Source organism: Macrobrachium rosenbergii, chromosome 11, assembly GCF_040412425.1.
Source record: "Macrobrachium rosenbergii isolate ZJJX-2024 chromosome 11, ASM4041242v1, whole genome shotgun sequence".
NCBI classification, from domain to species: domain Eukaryota; kingdom Metazoa; phylum Arthropoda; class Malacostraca; order Decapoda; family Palaemonidae; genus Macrobrachium; species Macrobrachium rosenbergii.
This window is the reverse complement of record NC_089751.1, coordinates 38,548,202-38,564,455: the sequence shown is the minus strand read 5'-3', so window position 1 is coordinate 38,564,455 and position 16,254 is coordinate 38,548,202. Positions and strand designations below refer to the sequence as shown.

The following is a 16,254-nucleotide window of genomic DNA, read 5'->3' as shown; positions in this document are numbered from 1 at the left end:
GTAAAAGACAAAAACAAAAAACAACAGCAACCCCGTCGTATATTTACAAGCAAATTTACACAAAGACTCATGTGAGAGAGAGAGAGATGCAGTACCTTCCCCCTTGAAGTCACAAGCATTACTGGCCTAACTCTCACGTCTGTATAAAAGTTGCCTTTAGTGAATTTATAGCATATAGAAGTATTGGCACCTTTGTTTCGAATCATTATTACCATAACAGTGGTGCATAATAATTCTGCTTCACACTCAAGCTCAATCCGCCCACCTCCCCAAACCTGTTTTACTTCACACTGAAGCTCAGTCTGTCCACTAAGGGTTAAGAAAAGGGAGGTATGGTGTCCCTTTCCTCCAAAGGTGTTACTCCCTCTCAAAGATCAGCTCTCCTGTTTGCACCTTTAGATCGGGCAGCCATATTCCCAAGAGCTACAATAGAACAGATCGCTTCCGACTTACAGAAGAAGTCGACACAGGACCTATTGTTGCAGTCGACAAGGTGTACCAAGGAACCAACCTGTGGCACTTAGGTCTCGTTCAGCATGAGAACTGCCTCCCTGTTGCAACAGCGGCCTTGCCCACACTCGAATCTGCGATCAGTCCAGCCAACCAAGAGGTCGTCCCCCAAACCAGCCTCTCGCAAGTGAGGCTCTGGTCCTCCATGTTTTTGTAGGAGTCAGGCTTGTCCACTTTTGAGACAAATGGGAAGCCAGAAACAGTATCCTGGATAGTAAAAGTCCTACAAGAGGACTATGTCATCCCGCTCAGGGAAAAACCTCCTTTGACATCCTTGCCCATCAGCTAAACAGCCTACTCTGAAGGCTCAGAGAGGTTTTGGCCCTGAAGGAAGAAGTATCGTCGCTACCCAGGAAAAGAGCTGTGGAGTTGGTCAAAGACATAAGCACAGAAGGGTTTTACAACCGTCTGTTCATCGTCCCCAAGGCGTTGAGAGGTTGGAGACCAGTCCTAGACGTCTGTGCGTTGAACTTTTTTGTGCAGACCACTAAGTTCAAAATGGAAACGAACCGTTCAGTCCTGTCAGCCATTCATCAGGGAGATTGGATGGCAACGATTGACATGGAGGATGCGTACTTCCATGCCCCAGTACATCCAGACTCAAGGAAGTATCTGTGGTTCGTATTCCAGGGCAGGGTCCTTCAATTCAGGGTTCTCTGTTTCGGGCTCTCTACAGCTCCACAAGGATTCAACTGTGTTCTCACTCCTGTAGCGAGATGGCTCCATCTCAAGGTGATCGTTTGTTTATATCTGGACGACTGGCTACTATGCTCCCTGTCAAAGAAAAGATGCATGGAGGACCTTCAAAAGACTCTGCTATTGGCCCAAGAGTTGGGTCTTTTAATCAATGTCCAGAAATCCCAAATTACTCCGACACAGGTGATTCTCTATTTGGGGATGAGGATCGATGTTCCTACTTTTCAGGTTTTTCCGTCCCACAAATGGATTCAAGACTGCCCAAAGAAAGTAAGAAAGTTCATATCTTGCCCATTGTGCACAGCCAACAAGTGGATGAGTCCACTGGGCACTCTCTTGTCCATCTAGAAGTTCGTGCCTTTAGGAAGATTACATACAAGAGTCCTACAATTTTTCCTAGAGGCCAGTTGGCAGAGGAAAACTCCCAGACTCCTTCATGTTCCACATCACTCCCAAGATCAAAGAGGATCTTCGGTGGTGGCTGGCAGAGGAGAGGTTCTCAATAAGAAAGTCATTGCACCCGCTGAACCCTGACCTAACGTTGTACTCAGACATGTCGGATCTGGGTTGGTGGCCACTTTTGAATGACATGGAAATATCCAGGAAGTGGTCGTCAGAAGAGAAGAAACTGCATATAAATGTAAGGGAATTGAAGGAGATTCACTTGGCTCTTCAACATTTTGCGATGGAGACTTACAGCAAGACAATCACAGTCCACTCGGCAACACAACTGCATTGGCCTACATCAAAAATCAATGAGGGACTCATTCCTTCTCCCTTTATGAATCTTCTCTGGGCAGAGATCAACCGTACCAGGATAATAACTCACTTCATCCAGGGATGAGTTAAGTCGCTGCAAGCAGGTCCTTCCGACGGAATGGCCACTGAATCCACAGGTGTGCACCAACCTCTGGAAACAGTGGGGAAAACCGTCGTTAGATCTGTTTGCTACATCGAGAAACCATCGCCTCCCCGTATACTGTTCTCCAGGCCCGGACCCTCGGGCATGGGCTACAGATGCCATGCTCTAGGATTGGTTGGACTTAGATGTCTACGCCTCCCACCGTTCAGCATGGTGAGGGAAGTCCTAAACAAGTTCATAACCCACACCAGTGTGTCCATGATGCTTGTAGCTCCATTTTGGCCACAGAAGGAGTGGTTCCCAGACCTTCTCAGTCTCTTAATAGAATTCCCAAGACTTCTACCTCAGAAGAGAAGCCTTCTAAAGCAGCCTCACTTCCATCGCTTCCATCTAGGCTTATCCACTCTTGCTCTGACAGGCTTCAGACAGTCAGGGAGCTTGTCAGAGTGAAGGGCTTTTCATGAAAAGCTGCAGAAGCAATCGCCAAGTGCAGATGTCAGTCTTCTGCTAATGTCTACCAGACGAAGTGGACAATTTCTCTTGACTGGTGCCGAAGACACGGCGTATCATCTTCTAAAACCTCTGTAGCACAGATCGCTGATTTTGTAATATTTCTGAGATCCTCTTGAGGCTTGGCCACCTCTACAATCAGAGGTTATAGATCTATGCTAAACTGTGTTTTATATATGTAACTTACCCAGTAATTACTTAGCTAAGAGTTTCTTACTCGATGGCAGCTTCAATTTTGAAATTCGCGGTAGCAATAGTTTCTTGTTTATGTAGGTGACTAACCCCGCCCACTTTCGGGGTGAAGAGAGAAACAACTAAGCCAAGAGCTTCACTTTTGTTTCTGCTGACTTAACAGCAACACAGCTTTAAGAATAGCAGCTTGATTTTGTTTTTCGGCTTGAAAGTCTTATTGTTTGGTGATGTACTTTTGGCTCAGTAGCCTTTGGATTTGCATTGTTTGACTGATTTATTTAGTACTTTTCCCGATTTTGACTATTGTTCTCTCAGGAGATTGACTCAATTTTATTTCGACTCTGTTAGCTAGTAATTATGTCTGATTCTAGCCCAGAGGTAGCAGAAGTTGCAATACTCGTTTGACCAAGGCATGCTACGATTCGCACACCCTTTGTACGACATGCAGAGGACAAATTTGTTCAATTGACTTGACTTGTGAGGAATACTTTGAATGGGACGAAAGACAGTGGAAGACATTGACTCCTCATATAGCAAAATTAGAAAGGGATCGTAAGAGGAAAGCAGCTGCTAGAGCTGAGGTTAAATTAGCTACTCTAGACGTGACCCAGGAATCTAGTGAGGTTAATATTCCTTCTCTCCCTTCCTCCTGCTTGTAGCCCTCCTCGTGCACCACCAATCTCTGCTCCTGGTTCCCTCGTTCCTGACCTGGATCGTTACGCCAATCTCAAATCAAAATTTCAATAGGAAGTTTGATGTTCTTGTTAACACAGTGGCACAGTTTGGTGATTCAGTGCGTGTCCTCGTGGACAAATTTAGTGCAAAGTGTTCTAGTGATGTGTTTGTGGAGGAGGTGGCCACCCTTCCCACCGATGCTCCTAGGCAAAGGTCACTGCCACACTCCCCCAGCCCCGGGAGGAGGCATACTGGAGGCCGAAGGGAGGTCGGTGGGGTCTGCCCACAGGTAGTCGTTCCCTCAGTCGCACCTGTGTCGTCCCGGGTGTCGACCAAAGGCAGCCGTTGGAAAGGTGTGCCTAGTGCCCATAATCTCGTCCAGTTCGGGAGATTCTAGCCCTTCCCACAGGCACCAGTGGAGATTCTTGGACGAATCTCGCCTGTTGAAAAGGCGAGTGCCTCTCAGGGAAATGTCCCCTCAGGGTTATGACAAGAGGTTCAGGGAACTATCTGGTTCGGTAAAGAACCCAGCCAGACCTATGTCTAAAAACGCCTTATCCTTTTTCATTAGAAACCTGATCCTCGAAGCACACACTCAAATCGGAGAGAACATTCTGCCTGGACTTAAGGTCAGAGCGCACGACATGAGAGCAGTGGCTACATCAGTCGTTTTTAAGCATAATCTCTCTCTCACTTCTATCTTACAGACTACATTCTGGAAATGTAGATCTGTTTTTGCTATGCATTATTTGCGAGACTTGGAGAGGATGTACAAAGATTGCAGTACACTCGGACCGTTGTCCGTGGCTGGCGAAGTGTTCAGGAAGGGAACGTAGGAAGCAGCACTTCCTATTTTTTCTTTCTTTAGCATTGTCGAGGTGTTGAGTTCAAGGGGAGCCTGGAGGGTCAAAGTACCTAGAGTGCCCACCAGTTTTTGTCTTTGTAGGGTGGTGGTTATTTATTTATTTACTTAGGTGCTTTTTATGTGTGGTGTAGGTGACTATTTCTCTGGTTTTGTTTTTATTGTACTGCACCCTGGGCAGTGGCATTTTATTGTTGACTTTGTTAATGATTGGACTCTCCTTCATTGCAAAGTTTACTTCATACTTCGTTAGCGATCGGAGTACTTCTCCGCTATGAATTGCCCACTTCAGTAGAGGTGACCCTGGCTATACCGCCACGCCGCTACTCGGTCGAGATGAGCGCCAACCAGAGGCAGTATCCACCTGCACAGCTCTCTTACCAGGTAAGAAACAACAAGCATTTTTTCAGTGCTAAGCCCATTTTTTATTTTGTCCTCATTTCATTATCATTTTTAATGTTAGAGTACAAGATATCCATGAATCCCGCCTCCTTCAATGTGGATTCAGCTAAGTAATTGCTGGGTAAGTTACATATATAAAAATGACATTTTTATAATAAAATAAAGTTTTATATATACAGTACTTGCCCAGTAATTACCATTGGAGCCCGCCCTCCTCCCCTGACATGGACCTTAGAGCATAAACAAAAGCGAAGCTCTTGGCTTAGTTGTTTCTCTCTTCACCCCGAAAATGGGCGGGGTTAGTCACCTACATAAACAAAAAACTATCGCTACCGCAAATTTCAAAATTGAAGCTGCTGTCGAGTTAGAAACTCTTAGCTAAGTAATTACTGGGTGAGTATATATAAAACTTTATTTTATTATAAAAATGTCATTTTAGGCATAGAGGTCTCAAGTTGTCTGCTAATCAAGACGTAAGCGATCTAATTAAGTCCCTAGATACTTCCAAGCAAGAAAAGTCTATGTCAGTTGTCTGGAATCAAGATGTCATCCTCAAATGGCTCTCCGGCCTAACATCTGAGCCCCTTCATGCTTTATCGCTGAGAGATTTAACCAGAAAGACTCTCTTTAGTTGCTTTAGCTAAGAAAACGAAGATCAGTGAATTACACGCCTTCAGTATGTGAGTGGGTTTTTCTCAAGGAGATTGGATTCCTGGCAGAGAATGAAACCCCGTCCAACCCTTGACCTTGTTCGTTCACGATCAATGGCTTGTTAGATATTCTCGGGCCAGCAGACCAAGAGAGAACTCTTTGCCCAGTTAGAGCTCTTAAGTACTACTTGGATAGGACCAAAGGGATTAGAGGTTCTTCTCAGAATCTATGGCGTTCCGTAAAAAAAAAAAAAAAAAACTCACAACTGCTATCTAAGAATGCCTTGGCCTTCTTTTTAAAGTGTTATTTCCGAGTCACACTAAAGGTTCAAGAAGACGATTTCTCTATTTTTAAATTAAGAGCTCATGAGATTAGAGCAGTCGCCTCTTCGTTGACTTTTAAGAAAAACGTGTCACTCTCCGCGATTCTCGAATCACCTTACTGGAAGTCAAAATCAGTGCTCACCTCCCATTATTTGCACGATGTGGAGACAGTCTATAATAATTGTGGAACATTAGGCCCACTGGCCGTGGCTGGCATGGTACTTGGGGAAGAAGGATAGGGGATATACCTTCCAATCATATATCTCCTCTCCTTGTTAAAGGATGCCAAGCTTTGATATGCCTGGTGGTGCCATGTACCAGGAGTACCCACCAGTCCTTGGTTTTTAATGGTTGGGTGATGGTTTTAATACAGTATTGTGTGGTAACAAATTTCTGGTTGTATTTATTGTACTGCACCCAGGGCAAGGGCATTTATTTTGCAAGGCCTTGTCAGTCTTCAGAGTACTCCTCAACTGCAAGGTTCTCCTTCTGAAGTAGAGATGACTCTCAGCTTACTGCCACGTCACTACAGGTTGAGATGAGTGCAAACCAGAGGCATTATCTTCCTGCTGAGCTCTCTCACCAGATAAGGTTACAACAAGCATTACACCAATGCTAGCTACCTTTCTAATTCAGATTAATCTCTTTATTGAGTGTTTTTGGATGGAAAATGTCCATGTTTCCCACCCTCTGTCAATGTGGATTCAGCTATGTAGTTACTTGGTAAGTTACTTATATAAAAATGGTATTTTTATGATAAAATAAAGTTTTATACATTTATATACTTACCAAGTAACTACATGACCAAAGCCCTCTCACCTCCCCTCTCATGGACATAGGGCACAAATGAATTGGGCTTTTCAGCACTGTTGTACCTATTCTTCCCTGGTAGTGGCCGGGGTCTAGTTGTCTAAAACAATAGCACGTTACCATGAATATCAAATTTAGAACTGCTGCGGTCAAGTGAAACTAATAGCCATGTAGTTACTCGGTATATATATATAAAACTTTATTTTATGATAAAAATGTCTTGTTTTTACAGTATTCAAGTGAATCATTTACTAAATTTTGGATAAGCCTATATGCAAATTTAAAAGAATTAACATAATGAAACTAGCTTTTGCTACATTTTAATCCCACTTTAACCTTGATATAACCAGTTAGAAGGTACTTTATTAATTTCTTGCAAAAGTTTTTTGAAACTAATTCTTTATAATATCAAATGCATAATAATATCTTAATTTCTGTTCAGTTGTTTCACTTTTATCGAAGGATAAAACCAAGTCTAGGAGTACTGTAACATGAATTGGAGGCAACTTGCTTGTGTTAAAAGTTTTTATGCATATAAATTTTTTCTGCTGTTTGTGTTATATTGATTACCTTATACTGTAATGTAATTTTAGTCCTACTGTATTTTTCCATATTGCACTGTGTTAATACATGTTTGATGGGAATGTCAGTGTAAGTTTATAAGGTCAGATGTTTCTAGAATTTGCAGGTAGGACTATATTCATAATAGTACAGTATAAGTGAAATTGTTTTTTTCAGTTAACTGTGCATGTTGGAGTAAGTGGCCAGGCAGAAACATTGGTTCTGGAACAGGTTGGTCATAATAATGGTTACAGTAGGTTGGATAACTGCAGATGTTTACCAAGCAGGGGAGAGTGTTGTCCTGGTAAGTTAAAAAGGGCTCTTTCTTGTTTGCAGACTCTTGTGTTCCTACTTGAATTTAAACCTATTTTACATGAGCCTTCCTCCTTCATTGAAGCAGATATAATATCAAATAGAGTAACAGCTTTATGCATACTAAGGAAGTGATTATTGGGTATACAGGTGAGTTGCCCTGTTGGAGGACACTCCTTGAGCACTGTACCAGTAGTGGATGATTGCACTGATGTCTTGCTGGAAACACTTTCTGCTGCACTATGGGATAATGATTCATGTTTTTGTTTTCTTCAGCTTTATCATGTGCTGCAAATATAATTTCCAGAACTCTGACAAGACACAGAATTATAACATTTTTATCAATCCCTACCAAATCTGAAATGTAGAGATGTGGAAGGCTCTCAAGAAGTTTCTGGACAATTCAGTAGTTGGTTTGTGTTAATGAAACTAGTGATGAGTGATTCACTGATTGTCAGTTTCTTGTGTTAGATGAAATATTACATGAGATGATAATCCTCAGATATATCTGGTATGTTGAATGTGTGCAGAGGCTAAGCGGAATGCCCGTTTGACAACATAGTCATATGGAGGGCCTAATCAGACAGCTCATAAAAGGACTTTGTGAGACTAGGACTAGGATTAAAATTACTTGAAAAAAGACCCTGATTCTTTACAGTTAATAGATAATAGAAAACATATCTATGTTTTTTAGAACATTATGTATATGTTGTCCTGAATACATTGAACAAAACATTTGCTGCATTACAAGCAGCAAAAAAGACAAAAAAAGAAACTTAACAATACAGAAAACCTTGTACAACCATATAATAATACTGTAATATGAAAGCTATCCCCGTCCCCTTAAGAAGAATAAATCAGTGAAATGTACTGTACTTATAAAGGACTCTCCCCACGGCACTAAAGGTTGTGTTCATCAAATTCCATCTAAGTCTTGTGATAACTTTTATGTCGGTCAAACTGGAATAACATTGGAAGAGTATAGAATGGCATGGGAAATGTATAAGGTATGCACAGGTGAACAGTGGAATTTTTGTACCTGTTAGTGAAAACAATAATGCTATCAATGGGGTGAGGGCAAAATTGCTTACGCTAAATCATGCACTGGAAAGAAACATCATGGTATGTATGAACTTGATCCTATACAGTAATTTCCTAAGAAATATGTAAAATGATACGTTTTAAGGAAGGTAGTAAGCATGCTTGGAAAAATGATTATCATATTTGTAAACATAGCACTGTACCTATGTTTACAAATGCATAAGGACTCTTTTAAGAGGCATGATCACATGAAGAGGAGAAGATGAATCAGAGAAGTTAGATATGGGTGGATGAGGTAGTGTAGGTGACTGTCACAACAGGGTAAGCTGACATTGCAGGTAACTGCATGGCAGAGAGTGGTACGTGTATCATCTTTTGCAAATGCTTGTATATAAAGTTAAACAAAATAAGGTTTCTTTCATGAACAAGGAGGCTTCAGTCATTTGTGCATCCAATAAATGGTTAACATTCAGAGCAGGCACAACAGGTGTGGGATGGATTAAAAAAAAGAGCAGAGTAGTCAAGCAGGCACGACAGGTTGGGAGCAGAGGCATGCCACTCAGAAACTGGCAGTCCACCAACAAGGAAGAAGACCAGGAAACAGATGATTCCAAAGCTAAAGAAGCAGCCAGGTTCATAGAAGCACTCTTCAACCATCTTGACCTGTACCACTTCATCTCGTAGCATGACTGCTGACTTGAGTGACCATCATGACTTATTTTATAAGTGAGCGTGTTTGGACACGTCTGACTATAATAGATACTACGCAGGAGATGCAATCCGTGTCGGGTGAAGACGAAGACATTGCTGTCCCTACTGGCAATACATTGGACCCCTGCTATATGGCTTTTCAACATTCATGGCTTCAGTTAGTCGCGGATTTTTATATGGAACGTACGTCCAAATAAATTGCAGAAATTCACTAATTCGTGGATTTTTTCGTAGGGCAATATTTGCTAATTACTGTATTTTCATGTTATTTTTGTGACTACATTTTTTATGATAAAAAAGTGATTTACTAATTTTCAAATACTGTATTAATATTTGTGTAAACACAGCAGAATATCAATAAAATAATTTTTTTTTTTATTAAAAAGTAAAATCCCTCAGTCACAAAACAGCTATTTTATGACTCATTTTACTGATGTAAACATACTTCAGTCTCTCTCTCTCTCTCTCTCTCTCTCTCTCTCTCTCTCTCTCTCTCTCTCTCTCTCTCTCTCTCTCTCTCTCTCTCTCAGTACTGTACTACATATCCTTTAATGAAATATTAATTACTGTATCATACACGTAAAAATACGAAACTAAAGCTCCAACTTCACGATGCATATGAATGCGTGCGTGCATACGTATATATGTTACAGTGATGTACTAATTTTCAAATATTAATATTAATGTAAACACAGCGAATTATCAATAAATTATTTCACTTGCAATCCATTTATACCGTACATTTATATTGATCTATTATCACCATAATATGTATAAAAAAACGATCGTCCCTACATTTGTAATGTTTACATTCTCAGAATCAGCGGATTAAACCTACTTCTGAAAGAACTAGGAAAATAATATTTTAATTTCTAAAAGAAATGAATGTATTAATGGAATTATTTTTAATGTTGTACATAAAAGTAAAATGGATATACAAAGGTGAACTAACATACTTTGTTAAAGTAAAATGCCTCAAAATCACAAAACAGCGGTTTCCTGATTCGTTTTACCAATGTAAACATACCTCAGTTCTCTCTCTCTCTCTCTCTCTCTCTCTCTCTCTCTCTCAGTGCTGTACACATCCTTTAATGAAATATGAATTATTGTATCATAAACATAAAAATACGAAACTAAAACTCCAAGAAGTTCATGACGCATACAAATGAGTGCATACGTATGTACGTTACAATTTTTTTTGCTTCACTTGATTTACTATACCAAATTTTATTACAAGTTTAGTTGATTCCAAGTATGATTAATGCACACAACAGTACACAAGAGAATATTTTATCACTGTTGATTGCATTTATAATATGTTTTTTTTTCAATGCATATTTAAATATTTGGACACAGTGTTTAACTCTACTTGTGAATTCCCAATGTTTCCCCTATCTACTGTAAAAAGAAAATGGGACAGCTAGAATACTGTATGAGAGAAAATGGCTATGCCTGAATATAGGGGAATTTGATTAATTTTCATACGTAGCTGTAAGCCATATATTTTTAAGGGTAATGTTGTAAGATGAAGTAGGTCCTCAACTTACGGCGGGGATCCGTTCCAGCGCCGCGCTGTAAGTTGATTTCTGCCGCTGTCAGTGCTTTAATGGCACTTACGGTGCTGTAACTTGATGCAGCATCAAGTTATGGTGCTGTAAAACGCAATTAACGGCATTGAAAAGGCTCTGTGAGATCAAATCCACCGTAAGTCGGTGGCACACTGTATTTGGTGTAGGATGGTAATTTAAGGTATACTGTATTTGGTGTTTAAACTATTAAAATAGGCAGCTACCAGCATTTTAGTTAAAGGTATACGGTATTTGGTGTTTGAAGTATTAAAATAGGCAGTTACAAACGTTTTTAGAGGGGTACCAACTTATCGAGGATTTCAGCTTATCGCAGGTGGTTGTGGTCCCTAACCCCCAAGAATACCGGGGGTCGACTGTATCTTGACAGTTTTACTGAAGTATAGCTAAAAGATGTACAGCTAAACAAAGCACTTGAGACAAGTACTGTAAGCAGCAAAAATTGCAACAAATCACAAAATGTACACAGAGGGTGATACAAAATGCACTGAATGTGAGATACACTGTGAGTATAATTGTAAGATTAGACCATAAAATTTTAAAGTTGGAAAAGTAGCTTGTTATATGAATACAGTAATAATAATTTGATATTTAAGAAAAAACATTAAATCCTTGAGTTTAGCATAACAGTATCTTACATATGATTTCCAAAAGCATTTAACAATACTTGGAGTGGCCACAGGTGCAAAATACCCAATACTGAAATACAAAGCCAAGCAGAAATAAGACACAAAAATCTTTTACACCAGACAACAAAAGATAAGTAAGGAGGTAGTGTGAACAAAAACCTGCCAGCCAGAGCTAGTTACTCAACTGCTGTACACATGAACAAGTTAATGCCAGAAACAAATACATTGCCACCAAAAATACAGGGGAAAAAAGTATTACTGACATTAAAAATTGGAGAAAAAAGCTTTCATAGTGTAACGTTCACAAGTGAAAAACCAAGCTGTAAGAGTCACACTTTTATGCTAATTTACTAAGCAAAAGCTCAAAATGGGCTGAAATTAAGTGGTGACTGTTACTAAAAAATGGAGAAAATGTAAATGAATGGTAAGTTGATAACTTTCCAGGCATGCAAGCTGGGAAAATATCTGTGCAGAGCATTTAAAGCACAGTGCACTTGTGAAGAGGATGGTTGGTTGATACTTGAAGATTTGAGTGGATTGCTGTTTGTTTACTGTCTGGTAAGCAAAGATTATTGAGTTTGAGGACATTGAAGGCTATGAATGTGGGTTATTTTATGATTGATGGGATTTTGGTGAACCAAACATATTTTGTCTCTTTATACAAACCATCACTCATATTGCAAGTTGCTTCCTCCCAACCCCATAGATCTGATTGTAAAGACATGAAAAAGTGAAGCAGGTGAATTAGAAGCACCTGATGTGCCAGGTTGTGCCAGTACTACAGTATAACCAAAACTGAACTGCTTCTGTCCGAATTAAAGGTTACAGTATCTAAGGACATTTGAAGACCAATGTGGGCGTGTATGTGTGATGGATATGGATCAGAAAATTGAATAAGTTTTTCCATCATCTGCCTCTCCTATCTCTCCTCTGCTTTACTTCCACAAAACTCCACTCATATCAAGCCTTCCATCTCTTATTTCTCTTCCAAATAGGTCTGGGTCTTTAAGTTTTTCTGTTGCCCAAAGAAGCCCAGCTGACAATATCATGTACTATTCAACCAGGAGTTGCACAAACAGTATGTCCAAACTTTCCCCACCTCCCTTTTATGTATGGAACTTCTGTAATTTACCTTAGTGTCAATTCTAACTCCATCCTGCCATCTGACTTCTAATATTCTTCATAAAGCTTTATTCTCAAATTAACAGTCTTTTAGGTGTACAGTAGTTTCATGGTCACACAATGATTCTTTCAGTTTTTAGGAATATTTTTTGTACATTTTGGGAAAATGTTATAATTTATGTACGCTTTGAGATTAAAGGTGTCTTTTCATACAGGTGGTGAAGAAGTAATTACTTCTGGAATAAGGATGGATTTGATCTCCAGGGCCCTTAACAGTGACACGTCTTTAAAACTTACTTGTGTGAAGTCTACTGATGCTGGGCGGTAAGCAGTATCTTGTTTATTGCTATTTGTTTTGTAGCTCTTATATTTATTAGAACTGTCTTTTAGTTATATTGTACCAATAAGAAATCTTGGGATATACAGTACCAGAATCCCTGTGTGTGTGTAGTAACGTATATAGATGAAATATTCTCCTAACTTTAATCTTTGCAGCTTAACAATGCACATGTTGAAGCATTTGTCCCCGTTATGTGATTAGAAATTTTTTACCCTACATGGAGATGTTGAGAATGTAGTTGAAAAATTGAGCTCAGTTATGGATAGAAATTAACCCAAAAAAGTTTTCAAGCAAATGACATTGGCAATCAGCTGTTTTTTGATGTGGCTGTTTATGTCAGTGATACAGGTGTACAATCCTTCATCCAGAATTCTAAAAACTGAAATTTTTTAGTTGAGGATGGAGCATCATCATACTGTATTAAGGTCAGTGAAATATAATGTCATTGATAGTCCCACTTATTGTACGTTCTCATAAAGTAGAGCCTTTGGGAAATGGACAAACAGTCATAAGAGAATTGCTATTTTACTATATTATTAATGAAATATGAAGTAGAATAGCCTTAGCATTAGGTAACTGTTTACTGTTTAATAGCTCTGCTCCTAACACAAGCAGTGCTCTGTACTTGCAACTGTGTTTGTAGAGTGAGCTCTTAGGAACCAGCCAAACTAGGCAATGTGCTGGCATGTTGCTGGCCTAATCTGTTCTACAAAGGCGACCTCTGAAGTGTTCCTTTATGCTGGTTCTCGGATGCTACTGCGTCTTCACCAGTTTTAAAGCTGCGTAGAGCGGGTTTAGGACTTGCTGACAGTGTACGTTTTTTTTTTTTTACCTTCCTCTATTCAACTTGCAAGTTTCTGTTTCTTGGACCAAGGAAGTGAAGTCTCCTCTATAGATAAGGTAATATAGCCTAATTGTGAGGTGAAAGTACCTTTGATTTCTGTATTTAGTTCTAGCACTACAGCTTGATTACTGCAAGTGTAAGACATGTATGTTTTTATATTTATGTGTACTGTATAATATATATATATATATATATATATATATATATATATATATATATATATATATATATATATATATATATATATATATATATATATATATATATATATATATATATATATTATATATATATATATATATACAGTATACATACACATATATATATATATAATTTATATATATGTATATATTGTATATATATATAATTTATATATATGTATATATTGTCACGATGCTTACCAAGTACCTGGTTATTACACAACTAATTTCAAAATTCAAAAATTTACCTCACTTCAGCCAGATACCTGAACTCCCATAACAATAGGAATTACGACTGAGTACTCTAAAGGTAATAGTGATCCCTTAAAAAAAACTTATTAATCACTTGAAAAATCAAACTAAGGTTATTAGGATTAGTGTGAGGTATCCACTATTAAACAAGAAATATACTAGAATAAAAGGGCATCACCCCATCTCACAAATTTAACTGTTTCCTTGGTCTTAATTCACTTTAGCAAAACTAAAAGAACAAAACATGTTTATCACTTTTCCTTATGCACACACAGTTAATCCTATTCACTGGTGGTCAGTAAATGAAACACTGTTTTTCTGAAATATCAAATACAAAAATTTATTTTTAAAATAAAAATTTTTAATTAGAATTCACAATATGAAAATTTTACTATTACTTGAAAATAACACAAAACTTAATTAGTTCTAGAATTAAATTATGAAACAAAACTAATTCACAAAAACTTTATCAGGAATTCAAATTAACCAAGCAAAATTTAAACTATCAAGAATTACTCAAGATTTGAAAAGAAAATCTTAACAGATTAAAATTAAATCAAGTAGGCGATGTTAAATTACCAAGAAATATTTAAAATGCTGTGTAAATAAATGTTACATCACAAACATAAAAAAAATGTGAAAATATGAAGAGATTGCAAACAGAAAAAAAAAAAAAAAATACACATAAGGTTTATCAATAATAATTTCACTAAGGCAAAATTTCCCTAACTTATTATACCATGGTATTAATAAGTAAAATTCACGTTACCTTACAGAAGTTCGCAAAAATTTTTGTAAAATCACTTGCTGCAGCTGCTTTTCCACAAAACACACTTTTAATAAGGTGTCATTACACTTTTCTTACCCTCAGATCTCAAAAAAGCTAAGACTAACATCAGTGACCACATTGTACTGCTTACCTACTGTTCTGCTTACCTACTGTTAAAGTGGAATCCCACCCAGCCTCCCCACATCTTAGTGGGTGGTCATAAAGAACTATGACAAGAACGTAAACATTCCAGCACCATGTGGTGGGAAAACAGATGACTACAGTGACAGTCCTTGCAAGTTAGCCAAGCGTATATTGATTTTTAAAATGCAGATCGCACCAAACAGCGCAAAGATAAAGCTAACTTTTACACTTGGTAAATATCCAAATAATTAATTTTATCATGAAAATTATAATTTTTTACTGCATTTTCTAATTTTTCTACAACCCAAAAGATAAACGCAAATGTACGCACACAAGTAGTGCCAACAAACAGTAGTGGCAGATTGGTGCGGTGACCCAGAAAATTTGAAATTGTGCCAGCCAAAATTTGTCTCGGATTGTTAATGGAACTGTTGTATTAAAACAAAATGTTTGAATTAGTCTCAAGCATTATCAGATCAAGTAAAGATTTGAAGCCCCAGGGCAGAAAAAATATTTTGGTCACAGGTAATATTCTGTTCTGGCAGTTTTCTCAATGGGGATTTTTCGCTATGGCAATTTTACAATAAATCTTCACCATGACAGTCATGCAACTGTCAGTTTTCCTGGAAGCCTGAGAAAACTTTGGGGGAGGAGATCAAAACCCTGTGTGACTCAGGAGTAAGTGAAAGTTCATTTTCACCTGTGTCCCATTTGATTCAAGAATTTTTTCCTAACTACATTTCAGAAACTCAACACTGTAATATCCAGTTGAGATTCACAAACACAGCTATCTATAGTAGAAATTTTGTTACTTTTGAAATTGTAATTTTTAACTTCTTGATGTGATGAAGTTGAGAACATTATGAAAGCCAGACATTTTCTCTGCTGCAAAATTATATCACCAGAAAATGTTTTCCATGCTGTTTCATACATTGAAGTAATGCACCACTTTTGTCATTTGGTATGACTATTATAAAACAGTTTAACAAGTCCATTGATTCACATTTGTAGACCCTCATAAGAATGGCCGGAAGGATTTGTTCTTGAGTGAGATGTAAAGAGTGGAGCATGGTAAAGTTCTGATAAGAGTAATGCTTAGTTAGAAAGAAACTAGAGGAAATAGGTAAAATGAAAGGTAAAATATAATGAAACTAAGACCGAAGGGATGCTAAGGAACCATTAGTGCCATCTACAGTGTTGCTTGCAAGTGGTATTTTTGAAAGCATTTTATTGTCTGCTTAAAATCACAA

The 16,254-nt window shown here is 38.2% G+C and overlaps 1 protein-coding gene across 3 annotated transcripts in view; it reads left to right on the top strand.

The window, feature by feature from the left end:
* LOC136843335 (pyroglutamyl-peptidase 1) overlaps window positions 1–16,254 on the top strand; it is a 46,718-nt gene that overhangs the window by 27,921 nt on the left and 2,543 nt on the right. For all 3 annotated transcript variants that reach the window (XM_067111625.1, XM_067111624.1, XM_067111623.1), the window contains exons 3-4: window positions 7,232–7,358; window positions 12,671–12,779. In XM_067111625.1, the coding sequence (XP_066967726.1) occupies window positions 7,232–7,358; window positions 12,671–12,779 (236 nt within the window). The remainder of the gene's footprint in view (window positions 1–7,231; window positions 7,359–12,670; window positions 12,780–16,254) is intronic.